Source organism: Monodelphis domestica, chromosome 2 (assembly GCF_027887165.1).
Source record: "Monodelphis domestica isolate mMonDom1 chromosome 2, mMonDom1.pri, whole genome shotgun sequence".
NCBI classification, from domain to species: domain Eukaryota; kingdom Metazoa; phylum Chordata; class Mammalia; order Didelphimorphia; family Didelphidae; genus Monodelphis; species Monodelphis domestica.
In genome coordinates, this window is record NC_077228.1 from 139,768,202 (window position 1) to 139,786,197 (window position 17,996).

Below are 17,996 nucleotides of genomic sequence, written 5' to 3' on the forward strand. Positions count from 1 at the left end.
CACAAACATATATGTATGCATATGTGCATGTACACATATGTTTTCAAATATGCCTATGTGAGAATTTGTTTCTCTTGATTATGCACAGCTGTTACAAAGATTTCACTTTTTTCCCCAATGGAGCAGTGGGAAGAAGAGAGGGGCTTAGGGAAGGGGTTGCCAAAAATAAAGAATATAAGCAATACATATATATATATATATCTTATCTATCTGTGGATCTATCTATCTATCTATCTATCTATCTATCTATCTATCTATCTATCTATCTATCTATCTATCTATCTATCTATCTATCTATCTATCTATCTACAATGAAAAATCTGGAAAATTACAGAACTTTGAAGCTTGGCTTTCTACTCCCCAGTAGTGCAAATCTAATGTCTTGATCTAGATATCTCTTGCCTAGTTTCCTGCTTCCTGACTCTTCATCAGGTAATTGTTAAACTTGAAGTAATGCAATTTCCCCAGAGACAAGACAGCCAGGATCAAGGAGAGCACAACAGCAAGGACAGAGCACTAGAATGCCATACTCATTGCATGGCAGTTCTAGGAAAACATCTGCCACAGGACTAGTGCTGTCTGGCCTCAGGCATGCTCAGTAGACTGATTTAGTGGTGGAAACAGGCCCCGCCCACCTTGTCTATACGCGAGTGTAAGGCGCAGGCGCGGGTGCCCTGGAAGCCCGGGAGTCTTAGCTCAGCTAGTGGAGAAGAGGTTTGAGCGTGCGGCTCTAAAGCTTGGAGAGAAGATGGAGAAACCCAAGCTGGAGAAATTCTGGAGTCCGAGCAGGGGGAACGGACTCCGGGCTCTGGCTTCTCTGCGGCCTGGGGAATTGCTCTTCAGATCGGAGCCCTTGGCTTACACAGTGTGCAAAGAGAGCCTGGGAGTCGTGTGCGAGCGTTGCCTGTGCAGGTATGGAGCAAACTTGCTCACCTGTGTGTGTCCAGGGATGTAGCAAGGGGAGGAAAGATGGAAGTAAGAAGGGGAGCGCCGAATGTTCTGGAGATGGGAGGCGGGAAAGGGCATGCCCTTCTCCAGTTCCTTGAAAGGACATTGGGAGAAGGGGACTTGATCCTAGCACTCTGGCTGGAGGCGGAACCACCCCTCTGGTCCCAATCCTTAGGCGCCCAACCCACGTGTTTAAAGGGACCCCGGAGAGAGACGTGCGTTCTTGGGAAACACCTGTCTAATTCTGGCCTCTTTACCCTTATCTGTAGTCTACCCAGTTCTTGTCCCTTCTTTGGGGTAGGATAGGTAGCGATGTGCAGAGGCAAGTTGGTGGGGATGAGATGGGGGATTCCACCTGGGAAAGGGGGCGGAGATAGTTTAGTCGGCAACTGACGGAGGGGAGGGCGGGAATTAGCTAAAATGACCCACCCAGGAGGAGGGGCAGGCGCTCCGGATTGGGGGAGAGCCTCCCGTAGAAGCTCTCTGATTTGGGCAACTAGATTTGGGGAGGGAAAAAAGGCCGGTGCCTGGAAGGAAGTGCCTTTGGTCGTGCTTTCCTAGGCTGTGCTGTTTTGGAATACAGACACAGAGAGAGGGAAAGAGAGCGAGAGAGAGAGAGAGAGACAGACAGACAGACAGACAGAGGGAGAGACCGAGCCAGAGAGACAGAGTCAGTAAGAATCAGAGAGAGAGAGAGAATGTGCCTGTGTGTGTGTATGTCTATTAGTGCACACATGCACCTGAAGTCAAATCAGACTTCTGACACTTCCTAGCTGTGTGTCAAGGCACTTAACCTGTTTGCTTCAGTTTCTTCATCTGTAAAATGGGATAATAATAGCACCAATTTTCCCAAGGTTGTTATGTGGCTCAAGTGAGATAAAAGTTGTAAAGTGTGCCATGCACGTGGTTAGCGCTAAATGAATGTTAACTGTTATAGGTATTTATACACACACAACTTGTACAGGGTATCTCAAAAGCCTTGGTGCAGGTTTAAGCTCTTACAATTATACACTGAGTGTGTATATACTCATAGGTATATACACACACACATTCATATATATATGTATGTATGTATATATACCTAAAACTATACCTATATACTCACATATATAGACATGTAGTGGGTAATAGATAGTGTTTAGAAAGAACTAGCCTTGGATCTAGGAGGACCTAGGTTCTAGTTTCATTTCTGCCTCAGAGTGGCTGTGGGACCCTTATGAGAGATGAAGTGCTTGGTAATTAAAAAATTTAAAGGTACAAGTAAGTATTTGGAAGTGACTTGTGCAGGGTCCCACAGCTAATAAAGTTAGCCTAAGGTTTAGGTATCTCACTATGTCCAAGATTATAAATTGCAGAATTGAAGTCTCTAACAGTAAACTGCAAAGAAGGTCCCTATCAGAACTAGTAGAAATTTAGGGGTTTTCCTATAGCAATGAAATCATAGATTTAGTCCCAATATATCTATGTGAATTCTTTAGATCATAAAATTATAGAATATTGGAAGGGACCATCAAGGCCATCTAGTTCAACTTTCTCATTTTACAGAGTTTAGAGAGATTAAATGATTTGCCTAAAACCATTCAACTGGTAAACGACAGGTTCTCTGACTGCTGTACTGTCCCTCCTTTTAATCCTAGATATAAAGTTGTTGGTTTTGTTTTATTTTTGTTTGTTTTTTAACTTGGACCTGTGGTTCTGGAAGTGTGGGAAAATCCTAGTGTGCAGCCTCTTTCTATCATGGCAAATAAAATACTCATCTCTAATATGCAGTCTTGGAGAATTGCCCAAGTCTTACTTATCCAGTCACACAAGCATGTATCCAGGTCTTTCCATCCTGGATGGTGAAGAGTTTAGGCTTATAGCCCTCAAGCTTCATTCTTTCCCCTACCTCCTATTACCCAAATAACAGGGACTTATTTTTCTTTCCTTAGGTATTCATTCAATAATCTCTCCCATCATGATCCCTTCTCTCTTCTTTTTACCTTTTCCCTTTTTCAACCTGTATCTTTTCCTCCCTCCCTCCCTCCCTCCTTTCCTTCCTTCCTTCCTTCCTTCCTTCCTTCCTTCCTTCCTTCCTTCCTTCCTTCCTTCCTTCCTTCCTTCCTTCCTTCCTTCCTTCCTTCCTTCCTTCCTTCCTTCCTTCCTTCCTTCCTTCCTTCCTTCCTTCCTTCCTTCCTTCCTTCCTCCCTTCCTCCCTTCCTCCCTTCCTCCCTTCCTCCCTTCCTCCCTTCCTTCCTTCCTTCCTTCCTTCCTTCCTTCCTTCCTTCCTTCCTTCCTTCCTTCCTTCCTTCCTTCCTTCCTTCCTTCTCTCCACCCCCAGTTCATACAACTGGAAGTATCTAAAACCAAATTTGAACCCAAGATCTCCTCTCTGCTCTTCCATAATTGACTCATAACTTTGATTTTAAAGTTCCCAAGCAGTAATAACCATTTATTTTCTTGAAATGAAGCTAAATTATACAGGCATGCTGTTTCTAGCTTGAAAACAAATTGCTTTTTTTTATGTTTTGATTTAGATGTACAGCAGACACTTACAGCCCTGGATATTTTATTAAATACATGTTTCTAAATGCCTGTTGATTACAAAGTGCTAGGGATACAAAGATGAAAACAACTCATCTTTTTTCTTTAAGTGCTTACATTCAGTGAGGGGGCAAGAATGGAGAAATGCTAGCAATGGGGAGGATCTAGGTAGATCTTTTGTTAGTCCATCTGAACTGTGTCTTTAAGGAAGTGGAGGGATTTTAGGAGTGTAGACACAGAGGAGGAGACAAAAGCACTGTGAACAGCTAGAAGGCCACTTGGATTGAGAAAAGGGGAATAATATGAAATAAGTCTGGAAAAGCAAGTGGAAGCCAGATTATAGAGGACTTTAAATTACAAGTTGAAAATAAATTTTCCCCCCCTAAGGGCAATTTTATTGTTTAGTCATTTCTTTTCTTAGTAAAAACATTAGAGTGGTTTGCCATTTCCTTTCCGAGGTTATTTTCCCTATGAGGAAACTGAGACAACAGTGTTAAGTGATTTATCTAGGCTCATATGGCTAGTAAGTGTCTGAGGCCTGATTTGAACTTGGGACTCTCTGACTCCAGGCCAGGCACTCTGTCAACTGCACCACCTAGCTGCCCAATAGAGTTTAAAAAATTGTTTTGATGAGAGGGAAAGAGAGATATGGTCAGATTTGAATTTTAACTCCAAATGTTTATTTGGAGTTATTTGGAGGGTGGATTGAAGAGAGAAGAAGCTAGAAGACCAGATTGGAACCTACTGCAATGAGGTTATTTTTAGTCTTTCAAATAAATCATAGAGCATAGAGGTGATATTTGGGATTTTCTCCCTGTTAAATCCTCAGGGTCATATCCCAAGATGAAAATTTCACATTGTTTCTGAAAATTCTCTCTCTCTGTCTCTGTCTCTCTCTCTTTGTGTGTGTCTCTCTGTGTCTCTCTGTCTCTCTGTCTCTCTCTTAAAATATAGAGCATATGGGTCATCTTGCAGATAAAATCAGCCTGGCAAATTATTTAGGCCCTGGAACAGAAGTCTCCTGGAATTAATAAATGATGATGAATTAGTAGCTAGATTATCAGAGATCAGGATTTGAATGAGTTCACAGTAGGCTGCATCAGTTTGTGATGTGATTCCTCTGGAGTGTACTGGAGAGTATCATCACTATTAACAAATAACTTGGTGCCTCCTGTATGAGTAAGTAGCTAGAGAATTTTTTATGGCATCTGAAGGAAGAATTCCTGTTCCTAGACTCCAGTGTTGGTGGTGTAAAATTATTAACTGAAGAATTCCCTGGAGATAAGTATTAAAGGAGGATTTTGGAAAAGTTAGAGGTTTGTAGATTATTTATACAATATTGAAAGATCTGGCTCAGCTCATTCTTGCTATTTATTAGCTAATTCTCTCTAAGACTCAGTTTCTTTATCTGTAAAACAAAGATAATTATATTCCTACTACCTTATCCTGGAGTAGTTGAAAGGTAAGCTCTTTTGCAGCTTTATGTGAATATAAGTTGCTTTTTCTCTGAGATGATACTATAAAAATAATAAACCCTAGTGGAAGGGTACAGAAAAAAATTTTTATGTGTATACCATATATAATTTACATTATTTTATGTTATAATTATATTTGTAATAGATATAATTATTATAATAAATATAAAAATATATACCTTAAAGCAATTTACTATGTTATTGTGACAATTAGTAACATACAGAACATAAAACTTAAAAAGTAGAGGGTTAAGGTAGTGTATATTGGAAGGTAGGCCAGATGATGCTGGGGCAGCTAGGTGGCATAGTAAATATACTGCTGGGCCTGGAGTTAGGAAGATCTCATCTTCCTAAGTTTAAATTTGTCTTCAGGTACTCACTAGCTGTGTGACTCTGGGCAAGTCATTTAACCTGGTTCATCTCTGTTCCTCATCTGTAAAGTGAGTTGGAGAAGAAAATGACAAACCTGCTCCAGTGCCTTTGCAAAGAAAACCCCAAGTGGAGTCACAAAGAGTCAGACATGACTGAAATGTCTGAACACAAGAGTGCTTGATTTGAATTCAGGAAATTCTGACTTAAAATTCTATCTTAAGATACTTATTAGCTGTGTGTGATCCTGTGCAAATCACTTAACCTCTTTTTGCCTCAGTTTCCTTATTTACAAAATAGCTATAGTAATAGCACTCCAAATGTGATGAAGATCAAATAAGATCATATGCAAGGGCTTTGCAAACCTTAAAGGGCTACGTAATTACTAGCTGCTGTTAGTATTATTATTATTATAATGTTGGGGGCAGGGAATGCCAAATGTAGGAATGAACCTTCATATTGGGTCAGTTATTAAAGACTTTCTAGGGAGAGGAAGAAGTGGGGTGTGGTTTGCTTTGAGATCTACTTTGGAAACAATGTGGATGGTAGAGAGCTAAAATATTAAATTTTTGATTATTTAGTTTGCCAACCATTAAGTGCTAACCACATACTGTGCTAGGTGCTAAACATACAAAGATGGAGAAAAAAATAGTCCTAGCTTGTCAAATTGCTTATAATCTAATTGGTGGATGATTCATACACAAAGATTTTTTTAAGGCAGACTAGACCCCAAATCATCACAATAGTCTTACAAATATGATAGTTTAAAAAAAAAAGAAATTTTTTCTTTTTAATTCTTGCTTTCCATTTTAATAGTTATAGAACACAAAATATTTGCCTATATTATTAAATAAGGGGAATATTAATGAATGAGTATTCTTCATAAATATTCTCTTGAATCTGAGGTCAGAATAAAAGGTAGAACATATTTGTCCAGCCTTTCCTTAGGCTCACTGACCCACTTTCATTAAGTTTACCTGAAGTCATTTTGACTCTCTCTGGGTTACATGGATTTGTGCTTATTTTCATGACTGTTACAGTAGATTTATTTTCCTTAGTGAAGAAATTTAAACCAGGTTTCCACCATCTTCTGCTTTTTTCATCATTAAAGAGTGATTTCGAGTTGCTTCTAATCTTACAGGGGAAGAGTATGGAGAAGGAGATGCCGTCGGTGGATTTGATGGGAATTGGACAGTGGGGTTAAAAAAAAATGAGTATACATTATATTTCCTTTTTATTTCTTATTTATTTGTTCTTCACAGGAATCATTGGGATTTTTTTGGTAGGGGTGAGTTAGGGAGGAGAACACTGAGGGTATTTGTTGTAGCGACAAGCTTGCATTTCCTTAATCTCTTAAAAAGTTCAGAAAAATAGGAGATGAAAATGAATCTTAGGAAGGGAGGAGGTGATAGGTGTTCAGAGTCAGTGCAGAAATTGAAATCTTCCAGTTCAAATGATTTTTGACAGATTTAAAAAAATCTGTGATCTGCATTACCTCCCGAGATACCAAGCTGAAAAAAAGGAAGTCACTAAATTCCTAACAACCTTATGTTGACTTAGAAAGCCACACCTTACTATTATCTGTATTCTATTATGTTTTTATTTATTTTGTTCACTATTTCCCAGTTACATTTAAATTTGGTTCTACTGCTTTTCCTAACTGGGAAGTGTAGATTGAGGTCCTGGAAGCTCCTTTTTTCCCCAGCTTCTAACACTTATCCCCATTTTATGATTTCTAAATGCTTTTAAAGTACCCTTATGGTGTTAGAGTTTTTATAGAAACATGAAGTCATTTAATTCTGGACCTAAAGAAGAATGGATCTCTAAAGTTGTATAGGTCAGAAAGGATTTATTCTTTTCTAGGGTATTATGAATTTCTATATTCTTCTGGCATTAGTGAAATAAGAGAGTATTTCTGGATAATATTATTTTTTCACTTATATGGTCATATTCTCCCTGTCCAAACTGATTGGCAAGGATTGCATTAAATGGCCATCTTTAGTACATGGATCACGAATGATGATTCAAGTTGTTCATATTTTATAGTTTTTTTTTTGGAGGGGAGGCACTTTGTGGTTAGAGCCGTGGTAGAAATCAGATATTCCTCCTCTCTGATTGCCCCAAACCAAGGTAGTCTTTGTGATCATTCCTTTGGCAATCATTAAGTAAGCATCTATTCTGTGCCAGTCAGTATGTTAGATGTGAAGATAGTTAAGATGTGCTTCCTGTTCTCATGAAGCTTACCTAGTTTTTTTTAAATTTTTTTAAACCGTTACTTTCTGTCTTAGAATTAATACTTTGTATTGGTTCTAAGGCAGAAGAGTGGTAAAGGCTAGGCAATGAGGATGAAGTGACTTGCCCAGGTTCACCCAGCTAGGAAGTATCTGAGGTCAGATTTGAACCTGGGACCTCTCATCTCTAGGCCTGGCTCTCAATCCACTGAGCTACCCAGCTGACCCCTTACCTAGTCTTTTGGACCACTGAGAGTGTTGATTTCTTCAGAATACCCCCACCCCCTACATTTCTAACTGCTTGCCTCCTTTCTTCATTTCATCTTACAGGATGGTGTCATACAATTCTCAGGATATCCCCAGCCCAGGCAGATGAGCTGTAGATTTGATGCTTTTTGGAGTGACTGGCCTCCAGAATCCTATTACTGAAGACTATCTTGTCACTTCAGTTGTGTATGTTGGTGTTACTGATCCGAAGTTTTCATAGACTTTGACCTATGCTTCCAACTGGTCATCATCTCTTCACTTTGCACATTGTAGGATTTGATATTTGAATCCAGGTGGCCACCTTATTTGTTTAATTTAATTTAATTTAATTTAATTATTATTTACTTTAATGATCAAGTGGTCAATTATCAAGTGCTGATTAGGTACCTGTTATACAAGGCATTGTTCTAAATACTGACAGTGAGAGACAAAATTTAAAACAAATCTCCTTTTCTTGAGAAGTTTATAGTCGAGGAGGCAGCTGGGTGGCTCAGTGGATTGAGAGCCAGGCCTAGAGATGGGAAATCTTAGGTTCCTATCTGGCATCAGATACTTTCTAGCCATGTGACCTGAACAAGTCACTTAACCCCCAGAGCCTAGTCCTTACCACTCTTTTTAAAAAAAATTTCTAAATTTTTTCCCATGGTTACATGATTCATTTTTTTCCCCTCCCCTCTTCTCTCCCATCTCTCAGAGTTGACAAGCAATTCCACTGGGTTGTATAAATGTTATCACTCTCACCTATTTCCATATTATTCATTTTTGCTATAGAGTTATTTTTTTAAAGCCTAAATCCCAAATCACATCCCCATATATACATGTGATAAGTGAGGTCATAGGTTTTGCTTTTGCATTTCTACTCCCATAGTTCTTTCTCTCAATGTAGATAGCATTCTTTTACATAAATCCTTCGGGAGTGTCTTCCTTACCACTCTTCTGCCTTGGAACTAATGTACAGTATTGATTCTAAGACGGAAGGTAAGGGGTTAAAAAAATTTACAGTATAGGTGGGAGAAATTTTACATATACCCCCCCCACCTACAAACAATATACAGAAATATGTAGCACTATAGAATAGATTTTTGCATTCTGTACTATAATTATATAAGATGAATTTCTCTTCAGCTTTATCTGATCTCCATATCTTTATCTATATCATCTTTGTCACTGATGTATCTTCATCTATGTCTAGATCATTTGTATCCGCATCTCTATACCTATATCTGTATATCTTGATACTTATACCAGTATCTCTCTGTGAAGGCAGTGTGGTCTAGTGGATGGAGAACCCATCTGGAAGTCAGGGCCACTTTGGTTCAAATCCTTCTTCTGTCCCATGGCTAGTTTCGTGAATCTGCGTAAGGCACGTAGCCCCTCAGATCCCCCAAAGACCTTTCAGATCTCAGTGGTATGAGGAAGGAAACAAACGTCAAATGAGTTAAACAAGCTTACTTTCCATTGGGACAATCACGAAACCATTGTTGTCTCCATAAGCAGTTTTGGAGCTATGCCTTAAAGGACCAGAAAGGTGCTAAGTGGGGAAGGGAGGGTAACAGGATAAGAGAAGTTAGAGAATCAGGAATTTGTGAAGAAGGGATAGGACTAGTTGGTCTGAAAGGGAGGAGAAGTGAGTGAATTGAAAAGTTGTTATATTTTGTATATATATATATATATATATATATAATAAAAACAAATGGTAACACATATATAAGAGTGTGAGCTAAGGAAGTTTAAAGGAAAAAAAGTATATGGGGGTAGGATCAGATTGGGGTGGCCTTTGTATGTCAAACTAAAGAATCTGAATGTATTGTAGAGGTAATGAAGAGTGATACACATTTTAAAATGAATACTTTAGAAAAACTAGACTTACAGTGAAGAGAGACTAGTAGTAGTCTCACATACACAAGAGCTAAAAAAAGACCAAATTAAATTGTTAAGAATTATAATTTTTGATTAAAACTTACTTTGTGTTAGAATCTTGTGGTTTTTTTTTCTTTCATTACCTATACTCATGCCTTCTATAATATCGGCTCTCCCTTCTTATTGCTTATTCCTTTTTCCTGTTCTCTTTATTCTTGGTCCTTCAGTTAGTTTTCCTTACTCCACAAATGTAGCCATAGTGACTGTATTTCTATCTGAATACTTGGCTGGATCTTTGATCTCATGGATGTTTGGCATTCTCTTCCAGGTGTAGATTATAACCTATCCTTGCTGTTTCATTTCATGGGATTATTGTACATGTCTGTCAGTATTTCCTCAGTAATGAATATAATAACAAATGTAAAAAGAAAAAAACAAGTTAAATTGTTAAGAATTATAATTTCTCATTAAAACTTACTTTGTGTCTGAGTCTTATTTGTGATGAGAGAATATGGGTCTTTTTCTAAAGGTCCCTCACAAAGTATATGATCATAACATAAGATATTAGTGACTAAACTTATTATAAAGTCTTAGATATCATATGGATGATATTAGGAAGTAAGTATTGTCTTATTAGTTTAGAGATAAGAAGTAGAGTGGCTGGCTTGAGATAGAATTAGAGTTTGAAGCAGAGCTGAGAGAGCATGTCAATTTCAAATGTTGACAGTTATAACCTTTTTTCTGTGTTAATTACTCTCCCTGGCAGTTGGGAGTTGGTCTCTGGCAGTTGGCAGAGACACACTCTCAGAGACTCTCTCTCTCAGGACTGGAGGAGGTAACATCTTTGCCTCCCTCTCTGTCTGAGGGAAAGACCTGAAGGAACTTAGTGTTTTCCTTTCCCAACTTGGGAAACCCTTGACTATCTTTGTGGTTTTTATAGACCAGTTTAACTCTGAGAAGACCAAAGAAAAACCTGGTCTTTGGTTTGGACTGAGTCTCAGAGTCCTAATGTGATTCTTGTTGAGACTCAACCAGTTAGCTTTTGTTATTTTATAACTGGAAGGTGAAGTTAAGAATTATAAGGATGATAGTGGTAGTTTTTATTTAGAATAGTATAAATTTGGGTTGGTCAGATCAGGGAGGATTACTGTAACCTGTGAAACACAGGAGAAGTGGTTCCTTGTGGAACCTGGGAGTTTATTTGGGTGGATTTAGACTCCCTTAGAATTAGAAATCCTTGTTATCCTTATATATTTCAAGAAATATTTTATTTTTTATAATGAGTCTCTTTAGCATCCTTGCACCCAGTCCTGAAGGAAAGTTCACATTTGAGCTTCACTTCACTTTATCACTGAAGATACTTGTGATTACATCTATCAAAAGTATCTGAACAGTTTTGAATCTGTATTGGTAAGTTTTCCTATCTATTTTTATAACTTGCCAATTATTATTTTTTATAATACATATAATATATATGGCATTGTGCTAGGTTCTGTTCACTGCTTGCTAATAGATAGGATCTCTTCTTTCCTCTGAGTTGACACTAATTTATGATCAAAAGTAAATATAGAGGGGAGATAGATGGACCAGTGGATAGAGTACCAGACCTGGAGTTGGGGGGTGGGGGTAGAATCTGGGTTCAAATCTAGCTTCAGATACTTCCTATCCATGTGACTTTAGGCAGGTCACTTAATTCCATTTGTCTAGCCCTTATTTATTACTTAGTTATTATTAAGCTAGAAAGTTATGGTTAAAAAAAAGTAATCATTGTACATGCATACACAGAATTATGGGATCAGTATTCTGAGTATTCTTGAATTTTGGGATAATACTAATTGGCATAGAAGCTTTGAACTATTCCATTTTTTTTTTTGACCTGGGCTGCTTCTTCATTATGCCTTAGGCAGCATTTCCCTCAGCTCCCAAGGGCTTACCAGATTGGACAGTCAGCTTCAGCCCCACTGCAGCTCACCCTCAGCCACCCTGGTGGTACATAGATTACAGAAGCATACCACCCCTAGGTTGGAATCTCAGAACTGACCCCATGTGAATAGGAAATCCCTTTACAACATTCCAGACCTTTGTTCCACCAGCTTCTGCTTGAAGAGACCTACTACATCTCCTTGTTAATTGTCTCTTCCCTTCTCCAATCCATCTTCCCCACAAATGCCAAACTAATTTTCCTAAGACTTAGGTGCAATCGTATCACTATCCTACTTCATCATCAGTGGGTTCCTATTGCTTCTAGTCTAGGATGTCCATGCCTTGCTGGTGGTCTAGGGAAACCTGTGGATTTCTTCTCAGAATAAAATAAAAATAGCTTATAATGAAAGGAAATCCTAAATTTCATTTTGAGGTAAGTGAAAATAAAAGTGTAATTTTTCTCCCATCCATTTTCACAAACAATTTTTTAACCCCTTGAAGTCTATCCGTGATGAGGCAGAGGAAGAGGAAGGTGAAAAGAAGAAATATTTATATGCATACCGTGTCCACTAGTCTAAACACTTAATGAATATCTCATTTGATCTCATGGACCTCTTGAAAATCTCAGTTTAAAACAAAGTTGAAAAATTCTTGTCTAGCATTAAATAGAAATTTGTGAGACTGGTATTTAAAGCCCCCCACAATCTAGCTTCTACCCACCTTTTGAGATTTATTTTGTTTCTCCTTTCATGTACTCTACATTATAGCCAACCTGCCTTACTAGCAGGTTCGTGCATTTGGCAGACTTATGGTACACATTTGAGTTTTTGCAGATTCCCCATTCTGGTAAACCACTTTCTTCACAATTTCCCTTTAGAAAAACTTAATTTTCTTCTGAGCTCTGCTCAGTTTCAACCCCTTCCTTGTTATTTTTGCCATTTTTTCAAGCATATCTGACTTTGGGACTCCATTTGACATTTTTTTTTCCAGTTCTGAACCTGGGGTTCCTGAGCCTGTTTTTTAAAAATTCATTAATTTAAAAAATATTTTTCCCTGGTTACATGATTTATGTTCTTTCTCTCCCCTCTTCCCTTGCCTGCTCCTGGAGCTGACAAGCAATTCCACTGGGTTATATAAGTGTTATTACTTGATACCAATTTCCATATGATTCATTTTTGTAATAGAACAATCTTTTAAAACCAGAACTTGGGGTTTTCTTTAAAAAAACTTTTTTTGGTCTTTTATTACTTTTATTTTGTTTTTACCGGTTACTTGTAATACAGTTTCACACACGTTTTCCCAAGTTATCACCCTCCCTCCCTTCCTTCCTAGTGCTAGTAGGTGATTTGATCTGGGATGTACATGTATTATCATGCAAAACACATTTTCATATTGTTTATTTTTTGAGTGAGTAATCCTATAAAACCAAAACCCCCAAACACAAACACAAATAAACAATTGAAAAAGCATATGCTTTCATCAGCATTCTGACTTTCTCTGGCCATCCCCTCTGCCTGGAAGTGGTTCCTCCTCATTTTTGCCTCTGATCTGAAATTTCCTTCAAAGCTCACATCAAATTCTATTTCTTACCCAAGGCTTTTTCTGACCTGTCTCTTACCTCATTAAAAAAATTACTTTATATTAATATGAGTGTAAGTATGTTTCCCTTTTATAGACTATAAGTTCTTTGAGGGTAGAAATCAGTTCATTTTTGTCTTTGTATTTCTATCATCCAGAACAGTGCCTAAAACTTAGTAGGTCCTTAATACATATTTATTGATTGATTTGCTCTTATTTGTCTGGGTACATGTAACTCCTCAGTAAAACAGAAATTTCCTGAAACAGAAATTGCTTGATATTTTCTTTGTATGCCTAAAGCCTAGTTTGGTGCCTTGTACATAGTAGGCTTCCCTCCCACCCCCCAAATCCTTACTTTCTGTCTTAGAATGGATAAGGCAGAAGAGTGGTAAGGACCAGGCAATTGGGGTTGAGTGATTTGCCCAGGTCATATAGTTAAGAAGTGCCTGAGGTCAGATTTGAACCCAGGAGTCCCTTCTCCAGACCTGGTTCTTTATCCACTGAACCACCTAGCTGTACCCACAGTTGACTTTTAATAAATATTGGTTGTTGTAAATTGAATGGGAAACCCCATCTAGGGCCAGTTTGTTCTACTTTAGGATAGATATAATTGTTTAAAAAATTTCCCTTATGTCAAACAAAAAAAAAAAAGGAATTTTCCCTAAAAATATATTTAAAAAAGTTTTTATGGTATTTCTTTTTTCTTATATCACCATAGTTACCTTATATATCCCTCTTCCTTTCCCCTCTCAGAGAGCCATCCTATATGACAAAAAGTATTTTTAGAGAGGGGCAAAAATCAGCCCAACTGATTGGCATTAAAAAAGACTGAAAATACATGCAATGTTTAACTTCTGTGCACTTCCCACTTCCACAAAGGGGTAGGTTTGGAGTACATGTCCTCTTATATTTTTCTTCATTCAACTCCTACTTGATCTCTATGATTTCCTTAAATTTACTTTTGATTTTTTAGTGTGTAGTTCTTCCAATGTATATTATGTGATATGGAAATCACTTTAAAAGATTGATATGTATTAATTTAAGGTCGCCAAGGAATTCAGCTAAGTAATTCCTAAATGAAAACTCAAGTCAGCAGTCAATCTTTTATGGAGTTTTTAATTATAAACAGTAGGAAGAAAGGTATGTGAGAGAGAGAGAGAGAGAGAGAGAGAGAGAGAGAGAGAGAGAGAGAGAGAGAGAGAGAGAGAGAAAGGGAGAGAGAGAAAGGGAGAGAGAGAAAGGGGAGAGAAGGGAATAGGGCTTAAATACCTACTCTGCTTAGGCTGGGCCAAAGGCCTAAGGCCTTGGATAGCCGAGGCAAAGAAAAGAGATCAGTCCCTATCACTCACGTGACCAAAATGGAGAAACAGTCTGAGGGCCTCCACTCTAAGCACCAGGCTCCAACCACCACACTCTCCTCCACACAGGAAGTTCCAGCACTCCTGAGCTCTCCTCTACCTCACTTCCTGTGTCTCACCTGTGCTAATGGTGGCTCTAGCTTAACCCAGGACTGCCCAGAGGTCTGTCCCCTTTGCACATGTCTGTTGAAGGCCATATTCTCAAATAATTAAATCTTGAGCTTTGCTGCAGCCCTTTCTAAATCCTGTTACCCTGAGTAGGGTGGAGATTGAAGTTTCCAAGACCTGATTCTGTCATTCCAAGTATCTCTATCTATGTTATTGATCAGGAAATAGCCAAATCCCATTCTCTAAAGAATGGTTTGAACAGGGTTGAGTAGTTTTGAATTCACAATTATTGTAGTTATTGTATATACATGCTTACTTGTATTATCTCTACTTACCTTCATCAATCCATATAGCTCTTTGAGTCTTTCTATTCATCTCCCAAATAATTTCTTATGACACAGTAATATTCTATTATAGTCATGTAACACAATTTGTTTAGCCATTCCACAGTTGATGGGGCTTCTACCATATTTCTAATTTTTAGCTACCACAAAAGTGCTGCTATAAATATTTTAGAATATATAGGTCTAATAGTATTTTAAGCTTTTTTTTTCCTGATAGAACTTATCACAGTTTGAGTGAGTATTGCATAGTTGAAATTTCAAAATGCTTTTTTGGGGAACAATAATAATTACAAAAAAGAAGAAGATGATACTAGGAAATAGTTAACAAACATTAATGAAATGCCTGTTATGCACTTCATATGTTAGCAAAAGAACTGGAGATTTCAGAGGATAATACCAGAAAACATGGCAGCCCCTCCCAATAAAACAAACCAACCAACCAACCCAAAAAACAACCCAGTGAAATCTTGGGTTGTATTGAGAGAGGAATGGTTTATTGCATATGGGAGGTAATAGTTCTCTTGTATTCTTCCCTAGTCAGACCATATTCAGAATTTTGAGTTCAGTTCTGAATGACATTTTTTAAGAGAAATGTTGGTAAATTGGAGCGCATCCAGAGAAGCATGAGTAGGATTATAAGGACCCTTGAGATTATGCCATATGAGGACTGATTAAAGAAACTGGGGATGTTGATGTAATAGGTAGAGGATGCTGAGGCAAGTGCTTTGTTACAGTTAGCAGTAAGATGATATGGCTGTCACTTGATCTACATTGATTTTATAGATAGAAATGCCTAGTCAATAATAGCAAGAGTACAAATATTTTCCTTTCCTTTCCTTTCCTTTCCTTTCCTTTCCTTCCTTTCCTTTCCTTTCCTTTCCTTTCCTTTCCTTTCCTTTCCTTTCCTTTCCTTCCTTTCCTTTCCTTTCCTTTCCTTTCCTTCCCTTCCTTCCCTTCCCTTCCCTTCCCTTCCCTTCCTTCCCTTCCCTTCCCTTCCCTTCCCTTCCCTTCCCTTCCCTTCCCTTCCCTTCCTTCCCTTCCTTCCCTTCCCTTCCCTTCCCTTCCCTTCCCTTCCCTTCCCTTCCCTTCCCTTCCCTTCCCTTCCTTTCCCTTCCCTTTCCCTTCCCTTCCCTTTCCCTTCCCTTCCCTTCCCTTCCCTTCCTTCCCTTCCCTTCCCTTCCCTTCCCTTCCCTTCCCTTCCCTTCCTTCCCTTCCCTTCCCTTCCCTTCCCTTCCCTTCCCTTCCCCTTCCCTTCCCTTCCCTTCCTTCCTTTCCTTTCCTTTCCTTTCTCCCTTCCCTTCCCTTCCCTTCCCTTCCCTTCCTTCCCTTCCCTTCCCTTCCCTTCCCTTCCCTTCCCTTCCCTTCCCTTCCCTTCCCTTCCCTTCCCTTCCCTTCCTTCCCTTCCCTTCCCTTCCCTTCCCTTCCCTTCCTTCCCTTCCCTTCCCTTCCCTTCCCTTCCCTTTCCCTTCCCTTCCCTTCCCTTCCCTTCCCTTCCCTTCCCTTCCCTTCCCTTCCCTTCCCTTCCCTTCCCTTCCCTTCCCTTCCCTTCCCTTCCCTTCCCCTTCCCTTCCCTCCCTTCCCTTCCCTTCCCTTCCCTTCCCTTCCCTTCCCTTCCCTTCCCTTCCCTTCCCTTCCCTTCCCTTCCCTTCCCCTTCCCCTTCCCCTTCCCCTTCCCCTTCCCTTCCCTTCCCTTTCCCTTTCCCTTCCCCTTCCCTTTCCCTTTCCCTTTCCCTTTCCCTTTCCCTTTCCCTTTCCCTTTCCCTTTCCCTTTCCCTTTCCCTTTCCCTTTCCCTTTCCCTTTCCCTTTCCCTTTCCCTTTCCCCTTTCCCTTTCCCTTTCCTTCCCTTCCCTTCCCTTCCTTCCCTTCCCTTCCCTTCCCTTCCTTCCCTTCCCTTTCCCTTCCCTTCCCTTCCCTTCCCTTCCCTTCCCTTCCCTTCCCTTCCCTTCCTTCCCTTCCCTTCCCTTCCCTTCCCTTCCTTTCCTTTCCCTTTCCCTTTCCCTTTCCCTTTCCCTTTCCCTTTCCCTTTCCCTTTCCTTTCCCTTTCCCTTTCCCTTTCCCTTTCCCTTTCCCTTTCCCTTTCCCTTTCCCTTTCCTTTCCCTTTCCCTTTCCCTTTCCCTTTCCCTTCCCTTCCCTTCCCTTCCTTCCCTTCCCTTCCCTTCCCTTCCCTTTCCCTTCCCTTTCCCTTTCCCTTTCCCTTCCCTTTCCCTTTCCCTTTCCCTTTCCCTTTCCCTTTCCCTTTCCTTTCCCTTTCCCTTCCCTTCCCTTCCTTCCCTTCCCTTCCTTCCCTTCCTCCTTCCCCTTCCCCTTCCCCTTCCCCTTCCCCTTCCCCTTCCCCTTCCCCTTCCCTTCCCCTTCCCCTTCCCCTTCCCCTTCCCCTTTCCCTTCCCTTCCCTCCCCTTCCCCTTCCCTCCCCTTCCCCTTCCCCCTTCCCTTCCCTTCCCTTTCCCTTTCCCTTTCCCTTCTTCCATCCCCCAATATACTTTGAGGATTTCTTAGAGATGTCCTTTTCCTTTATCTCCTGGAATTTGGTAATTTTTATTATGATTGCTGTGGGCTGCTAACTGAAATTTCTGCTTGTGCTCTTCCCTCATCTGTATCACCCAGGCAGCAAGTGCCCTTATTAGCACACCACCCTGCCCTCATGGATGACTGATTGCCCAAACTGCTCTCTTGGAACTCTGTTGGGCTGTTGGCTTTCACTTGTGCCCCAGCTGTTACCTTTCTGAGCTCTCATCTTAATAGGAGTATGATTTATTTAATCTTTGGCTCCTATTGCCACCTACTTAGACTATGCTCCTTCTTAACCATTCCCCTTATATTGTGTCATTTATTCACTTTCACTCACATGTGATTTAAATATACCATTTAGTTAAATTAGAAAATACATAGTAAGAGCAGGAGCATCCTTTGGATGTAATGTAGATTGTACATCTTCATTGGGATGAAGTGATATATTATGATTTTAAATGCACCATTTAATTAGATTAGAAAATACACAGTAAAAGCAGAC

The 17,996-nt window shown here is 39.6% G+C and overlaps 1 protein-coding gene across 1 annotated transcript in view; it reads left to right on the forward strand.

Annotated features, from left to right (window-relative positions):
* Positions 1-634: 634 nt before the first annotated feature.
* The window catches only part of SMYD3 (SET and MYND domain containing 3), a 1,068,189-nt gene continuing 1,050,827 nt past the window's right edge, over positions 635-17,996 (forward strand). The window contains exon 1 of the mRNA XM_056816053.1: positions 635-912. Within this exon, the coding sequence (XP_056672031.1) occupies positions 749-912 (164 nt within the window). The 5' untranslated portion in view covers positions 635-748. The remainder of the gene's footprint in view (positions 913-17,996) is intronic.